General features: G+C 44.3%; 1 protein-coding gene across 1 annotated transcript; it reads left to right on the top strand.

Moving 5' to 3' along the window:
- On the top strand, positions 314-4542 carry LOC8155424 (inositol-3-phosphate synthase). The gene is made up of 10 exons (XM_021462678.1): positions 314-629; positions 1026-1094; positions 1301-1436; positions 1940-2187; positions 2352-2578; positions 2674-2789; positions 2930-3106; positions 3196-3384; positions 3497-3559; positions 4047-4542. The coding sequence occupies exons 1-10, from the start codon at positions 442-444 to the stop codon at positions 4164-4166; spliced, it is 1533 nt and encodes a 510-aa protein (XP_021318353.1). The 5' UTR covers positions 314-441; the 3' UTR covers positions 4167-4542.

Below are 11281 nucleotides of genomic sequence, written 5' to 3'. Positions count from 1 at the left end.
CTGTAAAGGGTAAAAGGCGGATACGGATCTGCATTATTACTGCACAACTTATATTAAGGAGTAGTATTGGATGAGCAAAGGGGAAAATCCATTATAACATCATGGCCTAAATTTTGACTGCATATATAGTAGAAAAGACAACCGATGGGATTCCGATCCGAGAGAATCGGCCGGGCCAGGCCACTGGCACCGCCCACGACCGCTCGTCAGTGGTCGCGCTCCTCCCGCGGCGCGCCCCACGTGGACGCCGCGCGCAGAGCTATATATAATGCCCTACCCTTTGGAACCTCTCGGATCCCCACCCCACCCCACCCTGTGCACATCGTATCGTTGAGCGTTTCGCGAGTGTGAGGCAGCGACTTCTGCGTTCCGTTCCGTTCCGTTGGTGTTTTCGTGAGAAAGAGAGAGAGAACCCAGCCAAGATCGCGAAGAGATCGGAGGATGTTCGTGGAGAGCTTCCGGGTGGACAGCCCACTGGTGCAGTACGGCGACGGCGAGATCCAGTCGGAGTACCGCTACGACACGACCGAGGTCGTCCCGCCGGGGAATGGCGGTGGCGCGGGGTGGATGGTGCGCCCAAAGTCTGTCACCTACAACTTCAAGACCAGCACCAACGTCCCAAAGCTAGGGTGCGTCGTCGCGTCAATCCCAGCGAACCAATAATTGACTGTATGCATGTATATACATATCGATCGATCGATGGATCCACCGGTAGCGCGCGGCCTCTCCGTTCCGGTTCAGATAGTGATCGACGATTGCGATGTTCTTTCTCGATTCTATGTGTTGTTGGGTTTAATTTGTTTTTTTCCCCTTTAATTACTTTTCATTTCTTTTGTTGATGCCTTTGCATTGTTGCTTCGGACCTCGGTCGAGAGATCTTTAAGAACCTAATAAACCGCCTTGTTCTCGATTAGCTACTCATATAAGCAGATCATCAGTTGATATATACTACTACTTCCTTCCGATCCATAGATCATATATGATTTGATTATTATTAGTTGTATTGTTTCAAATGATGGATGCAGGGTGATGCTCGTCGGATGGGGCGGCAACAACGGCACGACGCTCACGGCCGGGGTGATCGCCAATAGGGAGTAAGTTCCTTCCAGTAGCTACATGCCACTTCCTTGCTTGTCATATCGCACATTTCCCTCGCTCTTATCAGATCCGTGCATGCAGTCAGTTGGGTGAGACGACTCAACAGCTCTATCAGCTGATGACGAACTGCGATCTCCATAAATAAAAAAATAAACCTCCTCCGTATTGCATTGTTTCACGTTTCAGATGGTGTTTCTTGCAGAGGAATTTCGTGGGAGACAAAGGAGAAGGTTCACAAGGCCAACTACTTCGGCTCCCTGACCCAGGCTTCCACCATCAGGGTCGGCAGCCACAACGGGGAGGAGGTCTACGCGCCTTTCAAGAGCCTCGTGCCTATGGTGTGATCCTCTCCCTACACATCCTAATCACTCATCTCTCGTTGCATCACAATTATTGATACTAATAACCAATTCCAGTTACATGCACAATCCATGAATGCAATAGTAGCACAAAGTTTGTACAGTGCTCTGTTTATTAATTTCTAGTGCATGGATGGTACTAGTTAACAATTGAAGCAAATCAGGATCCTAATTAATTATACCCAAGCAAATGAGGATCTGAATTAGCCATGTGTTATTTTCCTTCGTCTGTTAGTTTTTCGTGCTGCTACACTATGATATTGATACCCATTCCTTTCTTCAATGTTTCTAAGTTAAAAAATTGTTTGGATGTGGTAGTTAATTACCCAAGCAAATCAGGATCCAGATTAATTACCTAAGCACATGAGGATCCATACATAATTATGTGTAGTTTTCCTCAATAAAAAGTATCAGTTTTGTTGTGACACTGTGATACCCATTTCTTTCTTCAGTAGTGGTAATGTATTGCTTGAATCATGCAGGTTGATCCCAACTCCATCGTCTTTGGTGGATGGGACATCAGCAATCTGAACATGGCTGACGCCATGGCCAGGGCCAAGGTCCTAGACATTCACCTTCAAAAGCAGCTCAGGCCCTACATGGAATCCATGCTGCCACTCGCTGGCATTTTCAACCCAGACTTCGTTGCCGCAAACCAAGGTGCCCGTGCTAACAATATCATCAAGGGCACCAAGAAAGAGCAGGTGGAGCAGATCAAGAAGGACATCAGGTACTTATAGATCCTTAAACTCAAAACATAGAATACTGTCACAAGACAGAAACCGAAACCCACAATGGTGAATTCATTGTCTCAAGAAAAATATTAGTACTCCTATTTTTTCGAAGGAGGATTGTTATGAACTTAATCATGGGGCCGGTTCATGAACTATGTAGGGAGTTCAAGGAAAAAACCAAGGTCGACAAGATAGTCGTGCTATGGACAGCAAACACCGAGAGGTATAGCAATGTAGTTAGTGGGCTTAACGACACCATGGACAACCTCTTGGCTTCGTTGGAAAAGAATGAAGCAGAGATCTCACCATCCACCTTGTATGCAATAGCCTGTGTCTTTGAGGGTGTTCCATTCGTCAATGGAAGCCCTCAGAACACATTCGTGCCCGGTGCGTAATGGTGCTCTACAAAATTCTAAATGCGTATCCGATCCAGTGTCGCATTCCTCGTTCCATGCTTGTAGTGATGTTCTGTTCATGCACAGGGCTGATGGAGCTTGCCATAAAAAAAAATTCGGTGATAGGAGGCGACGACTTCAAGAGTGGGCAGACCAAGATGAAGTCCGTATTGGTCGATTTCCTCGTTGGTGCTGGGATTAAGGTACCGTCATATATATTCCTTGTCTATTGCTGGGAGCCTGGGAGTAAGATGAATTGTCTTTGACATTCATGAATAATCGATATTTATTGGCATATCAGATAAATAGGGTGGATCTTTCTTGTGTGTCTGTGCTGTTGTAGCCCACCTCAATTGCTAGCTACAACCACCTAGGAAACAATGACGGCATGAATCTCTCTGCCCCACAAGTCTTCCGGTCTAAAGAGATCTCCAAGAGCAGCGTGGTGGACGACATGGTTGCTAGCAATCCCATCCTCTACAAACTCAATGAACATCCTGATCATGTAATCGTGATCAAGGTTCGTTGACTAGTTGTTTGTGTGATGACTGAGTCTATCCATGCTACTTTATGTTTGGTTGTTACTCAAAGTTGATCGCTCCTTTGCAGTACATCCCCTATGTGGGTGATAGCAAGAGAGCTATGGATGAATATACCTCAGAGATCTTCATGGGTGGCAAGAACACCATTGTGCTGCACAACACCTGCGAGGATTCGCTTCTCGCTGCACCGATCATCCTGGACTTGGTGCTCCTAGCTGAGCTCAGCACTCGGATTCAGCTCAAGGCCGAAGGGCAGGTACAGATGACAGACCAGATTAATCTATGCTTCACTGTGTAGCGTAAATGCTGCACTAACTAATGTGTGAATGAAAATTTTTGACATCGTTCACCATTTGCTCTTTGTGCAGGATAAGTTCCACTCCTTCCATCCCGTCGCCACAATTTTGAGCTATCTCAGCAAGGCTCCTCTTGTAAGCTTTTCTTTTTGTTTGCAATTGATACAATTTTTTGTCAACATGTTTATATTGGCCTCTCAAAATGGAGTATCAAAGAATTTAGAATCAGAGCATCATAATTGTTTTTGTTGTCTATTAATGCATGTTATCAAATGGTTTATATTAGGAACAGAGGAAGTTGGTGAGGCAACAGTAAAATATGAGAATGTACGTTTGGAAGTAAGCCTAGCTCAACCGGTTGGGTAGAAGGTGTGGTTATGCACCCAACCACATAGGTTTAAGTCCTCTTTCGGTTTCATTTTGGGGTTCTATTTTCTCTTCTTATTACTGAAAAACGCCTAGAACCTTCTAGGTTCAATCTAATATTGAGAATGTAGGTAGTTCGTAACTGCAGAATTACAGTTAGGATTATCCTGCAGTTTAGATGCTCAGAAAGATTTACAATGTATTCAGAATTCAATATGTGTTCATGAAATTGATAGTAAATTGGTTTCTTAAACAGGTACCCCCTGGCACACCAGTGGTGAATGCTCTGGCCAAGCAGAGGGCCATGCTGGAGAACATCTTGCGGGCCTGCATCGGCCTTGCCCCTGAGAACAACATGATGCTTGAGCACAAGTGAAGAGTTTCACATCCCCTAATGACCACAAGATAGGATGGATGCAAAGGAGGGATCAAGCGAAGGTGTGGGAATAATCCGCATCCTCTGAGCCCAATGAAGAAATAACAGGAGGCCACATGAAGCAAAAGTGTAAGGAGGAAGATCAAGCATCGATGATGCCACAAACATTCTCTTGGAAGGCTATCTGTTCTTTCTTTTTTAGTATTAGATTTAGATTTGACTCATTGTTGGTACTCATGAGCTAGATTCTGTACATGCTATCCACTGTATGCAGCTTGAAACCTTTTTTTTTGTTGTGTGATAGAGCTTATAGAAGTAAAGTCTAATTTTTTGAACTCTTCGTTGATTTATATTTTTTTAATTGATGGTTGACGAACACATTTGATATGTAGTATAAATGATAGAGATATCAATGGGGCTTGATTCCTAACGGAGAATTCCCAATGGACGCAGGAGCAATCTTTCGCCATGGGTTTTCAAACACATGGAAGGTTCACTATCCTCCGTCCTAAATCCCTATGTTGCCGTCCCATTTTTCATATACGCATTATGGTGTGTTTTTTGTGTAGTATACTAGTCTGTATATTTGTGTTGTGTGTCAAATCATCAATTACACCTTATGTTAAAAAAGTAAAAGTTACTTTTATACTAAACTCAAATTGTCATCTATATTCTGTGGTGTATCGATATGAGGACAAGAATCCTACAGGAATTATTTTTGGCGTTGGAATATGGATGGGGACGACATCTCTACTGCAAATTTCAGTGGGAACAGAGACATTGAATTTTTCTTGCTGCTTGGACAGAGATGGGAGCCATTCCCCAACATTGATGAAATCCCTATTGGCATCGTCTCTTAGAACCTTTTCCTCCCAGAACCAAAGAAAGGCTCGCTGTCAAAAGCTGAACGGGCAAAAGTATGGAACTTCGAAAGAAAGTGCAGATCTGTATTTATTATTGTGTTTGGCAAAGCTCTGTCTGGAAACTTCCAGACCAGTGGATGTATATTTCTTTTTAGTTTTTGCATATAAGTCCATCTACAACACAACATTTACACCAACACTCCCCCTCAAGATGGGCTAAAAATATCTAACATGCCCATCTTGCTACAACTCAACTCAACTTCACTAGGTCCTAAACCCTTTGTAAAACAATCAGCTAGTTGGCCACGTGATTTTACATATTTTAACTTTAGGACTCCACCATCTAACTTCTCTTTGATGAAGAATCTATCAATCTCCACATGCTTGGTACGATCAAACTGGACTGGATTGTTTGCAATATTGATTGCGGCAATGTTATCACAATGAAGCATCATTGTCTCGTTTCTTAATACCTGCAGCTCCTTCAACAAGCCTTTTAGCCACAGCATCTCACACAAGCTCATTGTCATTGCCCTATACTCAGCCACCGCAGTAGACCGAGCCACAACTGCTTTCTTCTTGCTTCTCCAAGAGACAAAATTGCCTCCCACAAACACACAATACCCAGAGGTGGACCTCCTATCATCTTTGCTACTCGCCCAATCTGCATCACAATAGCCTTCTATATCAAGGTGGCCATTCTTCTTGAACCATAACCCTTTCCCAGGGGTTCCCTTCAGATACCTTAAGATCCTGTAAACAACATCCATATGTCCAGCTCTTGGATCATGCATACATGCTCACCACACTCACTGCATAGGAAATGTCAGGTCTTGTGTGACACAGGTATATCAGTCTTCCCACCAATCTTTGATATGTTTCTTTGTCCACATGATTTCCATATTCGGCACTTATTTGATGATTTTTATCAATAGGAGTACTACATGGCCGACATCCAAGCATGCCTGTTTCAGTCAATAGATCAAGGACATATTTCCTTTGAGAGAGAACTATCCCTTTAGGTGACCTAGCAATCTCAATCCCAAGAAAGTACCTCAGTGGTCCAAGATCTTTTACCTCAAAGGCCTTTCCCAGATTCTCCTTCAAACATTTTATCTCCTCTATATCATCTCCTGTAATCATAATATCATCCACATATACTGCCATAATGGTGATAAATGTTCCTCTATGTCTGTAGAAGACCGTATGATCACCATTGCACTGAATGTAGCCTATACTGCAGACCGCCCTCCTAAACCTGTCAAACTATGCCCTGGGTGATTGCTTCAGTCCATAGAGTGACTTCTTTAGTCTGCACACTTTACCAACAGTTTGACTATTAGCAAATCCCGGTGGAATTTCCATATAGACTTCCTCGTGTAAATCACCATGGAGAAATGCATTCTTCACATCCATTTGATGCAGAGGCCAACCAAAGTTAACTGCACACGAGATTAGGGTCCTAACAGTTCCCATCTTTGCCGATGGAGCAAAAGTTTCATCATAATCAATACCATATGTTTGACTATACCCTTTTGCTACTAGTCTTGCCTTGTATCTGTCCACCTCTCCTTTTGGGTTTTGCTTCACAGTAAAGACCTACTTGCAGCCCACAGCTTTTTTTCCCTTTGGAAGTGGGACCAATTCCCACATCTTGTTCTTCTGAAGAGCATGCATCTCTTCTCTCATTGCTGGATTCCAGTTAGGATCCTGTTTTGCACCCCTCCAGTCTTTTGGAATAGGCACTGTTTGTAAAGATGCAACGAATGCTCTATATGCAGGTGAAAGGCGAAAATAGGAGAGGAAGTTGGCAATGTCATGATCTATACTAGGATGCTCAAAACCATAGCGAACAGGTGGTTTTCCAAAATTAGATCTAGTATCCCCACGTTGTGCAAGAGGTAGCTCTACATGTTTAGGGTTAGGAGGGACACTGCCACTTGATGGAGAGAGGTCCAAGGATTGATTTGGGACTAGTGTAGCAGGCTATTGTGGCTGTGGTCCACTGATTTGCTCCCCCTTACTCCATCTCCTTTGGTAAACTATTGGTTCCTTTGCAACTACTTGCTCCCCCTAACTCCTGAACCATCTCCTCTGGTACACGATTGGTCCCTTTTGAATCTCAACATTCACCTCTTCACTTACTTCATCGGTTGTCTCCTCATTCCCATCACCAACCACCTCATCGCCAACTATCTCTTCTCCTTCACAGTCACCATTATTCACATTATCCTGATGAGTTACCTCCTGAGTTTCAGACCTACCCATTGAACATGGGATGGTACCAACAATCACCTCTCTTTGAGCATTAGCTCCTTCATTCTCCCCTCTCTATAGTCACCCTCAGTGACTGAAGAGAATTCCTCTAAGAGCGGATCAAGATCACATGGCTTTGTGTAGTATGGTTCAGACTCCCTAAACGTCACATCCATACTCACAAACAAATTCCTTGCAATAGGGTCCTAACACTTGTAACCCTTTTGTGTAGAAGAATAGCCAACAAAAATACACTTCACCGCCTGAGGGTCCAATTTACCAACCGAAGGTCTATGGTCCCTGACAAAGCACACACAACCAAACACCTTTGGAGGTACTTTAAATTCTTGTTGTCCCAACAACAGCTCTACAGGTGACTTCATACCAAGAATTCTAGATGGCATACGATTGATTAAATATGCTGCTGTTAGCACCGCTTCACTCCAGAGATACTTGGGCACATTCATTTGAAACATGATTGACCTTACGACCTCTAACAAGTGTCAATTCTTTCTCTCAGCTACACCATTTTGTGATGGAGTATCTAGACAAGTGGTCTGATGTATAATTCCATGCTCTGAAAGATATGCCCCAAAAACATTGTTCACATATTTCTTTCCCATTATCAGTTCAGATAATCCAAATTTAGCATTGAATTGATTTTCAACTAACTTATGAATGTCCTGGAAACACCGAAGGACCTCATGTTTACCCTTAAGAATGTAAACCCATGTCATACGAGTATAGCAATCAATAAAGGTGACAAACCACTTAAATCCACTCACAGATGTAATTGAGCAAGGACCCCAAACATCCGAGTGTACTAACATGAAAGGTTCACAACTCCAAAGGCCAATACTAGGATAAGTTGTCCTTGTATGCTTCCCAAGTTCACAAGCATCACACACAAGTTTTTTTATGTTCATATCTCTAAAAATTTCAGGATATAATATATTCAAACTTCCAAAAGGTACATGTCCTAACCGGCGATGAAGCAAGTAGATTTCTCTCTCTTGTGTTCCCGCTGCTGCTGCCAATGCTGACTGCTCCTGGTTAATGAACCACAACCCATTATGCCTGACTCCAGTCCCAATCACTCTCCCCATCCTCTTCTCCTGAAAACACAAGAATTTTCATCAAATATAACGATGCACTTAAACTGATCAATAAGTGCACTAACTGAAAGGAGATTGACTGGGAAGGAAGGAACATGCAAAACAGAAGATAAATGAAGAGACGGAGTGCATTCTATAGATCCTACACCATGAATGGGTTGAGAGGTACCATCCGCAGTTTGTATGGTTTCAGTGTAAGAATGTGGAGTGTATGTTCTAAAAGGACTAGATATGTCTGTGACATGCTTGGAAGCTCCTGAGTCAACAACCCACTATATGTTATGCCTACATGTGGTTGCAAGTGCCTGTGCCTGAGTACCTTTGCCCATATGGGCATAGTTGGCAAAGTTACCAAAGTGACTGGTGGTGGCCATCACAGAACCCACTAGAGTAGAACTGGAACCTTCACATGCTTTAGACTTTTGCCATTGTTCCCACTGTTTGACCTGTTCCCCAGTTAAGGTGAGGGTCTTGATCCCAACATTAACCTGAGGACTACTATCTGTGATATAACTCTCCATGGCTGCATTGGCCTAAGGGGCACCACGGCATCTTCCACGTCCTCCAGTACGTCCTCCACGACCACCACGGCCTCCAATCCTATCACCATAGTTCTTTGGAAGGGGACAATTGTAACTCATGTGTCCCTTCTCTCCACAGTTGTAACACAACCTCTCTGTCACAGTGGTATATGCTGATTTCACAGGATTGTCACCCATCATTTAAAGCCTACTCTCCTCAGTGATCATGGCTGCCACAGCCTTCTCTATGGTAGGCAAACTATCCTGGTGACAAAAAGCAGCTCTTCTACTCTCAAACTGAGGATCCAAGTTCTTCAAGAAATGATTCACCCTTCTATCCTCAATCCACTTTTGAACATCATGGGCATCGTGTGGATCCCTCATACGAAGTGGAGCATAGTGATCCAGCTCTCCCCACAACTGCTGCAACTCACAAGCATATTGCTCCACTGTCCGCCCTGCCTGTTTCACTTCATCAACCTTGTTCTAAATTTCCATCATCACCATCACATTCCCCCGCTTGGAGTACCTGATACTCAAAGATTTCCAAATCTGTGCCGCAGTATGCATAGCTTCCACCACTCTACTAACTAACGGTGACATGGATGCCAATAACCATGCTACTATGGTGGAGTTTGTCGTGTGCCAAACTCTCCACTCAAGGCTAACCTTGTTAGCCGGCTCAACACAATCCTCTCTCAGATAGTGTTCTATCCCCTTTCCTCCTAGTATCACCTGCACCCTTCTAGACCAACTTAAATAATTCTTACTTCCTTCCAACTTCACATCATTTGGAATGAGTTCCAATTTGAGCTCACACACCTCCCTAGGACCAATCAGATCCATCTACATAAGTCCTTGAACCCAGGATCTCATCTCATCTCTCAACTCACTCTTGGTAATTAGTGGATCACCTCCACCTTTACCATCACTTCCTTGCTCAATTGTTGTTTTCTTTGCAGCCTCTGCTGCTTTTCTCCTTTCCTCCTCTGGATCCATCTCCTCCTACACTCCTCAACAGCAACAACACACAACACTTCACCAGCTCCCTTTTACTCTCTGGCCGCACAAACTTCCTCTTTTTTTTAGCAACCGCACTCCTCTCTCTCTATTCTCAGACACCAAATCCACTTACCGTCCCCTCCCGAAGGGGGACGATGTGCCCAGGCAGGCACTCGGCGCCGCAGCACCTCCGCAGGACGCGCCGCCTGCCCGCGCAGCCCGCCTCCGCTTGGCGCGCCACCTGCCCGCGCCGCGCGCCGCTCTCGTGCAGCACCGCAGACCGCCGCCTCTCCTGCTCGCGGCGTGCGCAGCTCTCGTGCAGCACCGCATGCTGCGCAGCCTCGCAGCACCTTGAGACGCACCTCCCTTGCTTCTGCGCCGCCGAGTCCAGCTCAGGCGGCCACGCCGCCGACGGTATGCGAAACCCTAACTCTGGCTCTAGATACCATATTGTGTTTGGGAAAGCTCTGTCTGGGAACTTCCAGATCAGAGGATGTATATTTTTTCTTCTTACTTTTTGCATATAAGTCCCTCTACAACACAACATTTACACCAACATCTATCTTCATAGTGCCAGCATGGCAGCATCCATACCAGACATGGCTCAGGAGTAAGGACCCTATGATCCACCTTTGCTTATAAGATCGCAGTATCTGTCCATCCATTGTCAAACCGATACGAATGATAAATGCAGAAGGGGATGTCAAAACTACGGTATTACAAACTTTTTTACTTTAACTTTGCAAGTTGCAATCAGTATTGCTTATGAATGTTCAGTTCCTATCGACATGTTCCTGCATACCTGACATTGGTACACTGGCAAGGGCAACATCTAAATGCCCTATATTTTCACAGCGAAACCAAAAATCAAGATGCTGCACGGTAAGGGCAACAGGGAGGAGCTTCGCTACAATGCTGTTGTCCATTGGCTATTGGCCCACCTATTGAAGATCGACCACAATGTATGATGCTCATGCAAAGGCCCTGAACTTTTGAGAAATCACCACATAGCTTACTTCTAGCAGCATAGAATACTGATGGGGCGACCCGCTTGGTGTTGAGCTTCCACAAAACATGGGCTTCTTCTCTGCATGTAGTCATCTTATCTTATAAACTATAACTTAAGTTTCATATGTCCAGACAATTGATACAACAGCATCTGAAAATGTCATCCAATTTGCCCCACCTCAGGCCAAGGTACCCAAACATCACAGCAGCATCTGAAAATGGGCTTCTCCCAGCTCCGGACCTCCCAACTTCCTGGGCATTCGCAGCCATTTTTTCTGCAATCTCCTGCAAATAGAATAGACATTGCAATTGAGTAATTTTGTTTCACATTGGACATTTTTATTTATGAA

The sequence above is a fragment of the Sorghum bicolor genome, chromosome 1 (genome assembly GCF_000003195.3).
Source record: "Sorghum bicolor cultivar BTx623 chromosome 1, Sorghum_bicolor_NCBIv3, whole genome shotgun sequence".
Classification (NCBI taxonomy): domain Eukaryota; kingdom Viridiplantae; phylum Streptophyta; class Magnoliopsida; order Poales; family Poaceae; genus Sorghum; species Sorghum bicolor.
The sequence above is the reverse complement of the archived record's forward strand: the minus strand, read 5'-3'. Positions and strand labels throughout refer to the sequence as shown.

Excerpts from the sequence above, each read along its gene's own strand:
- LOC8155424 (XM_021462678.1), top strand. The coding sequence starts at position 442 with ATGTTCGTGGAGAGCTTCCGGGTGGACAGCCCACTGGTGCAGTACGGC. Across the intron at positions 2,188-2,351 it reads CAGATCAAGAAGGACATCAG|GGAGTTCAAGGAAAAAACCA; the intron begins GTACTTATAGAT and ends TGAACTATGTAG. Across the intron at positions 3,560-4,046 it reads ATCTCAGCAAGGCTCCTCTT|GTACCCCCTGGCACACCAGT; the intron begins GTAAGCTTTTCT and ends TTTCTTAAACAG.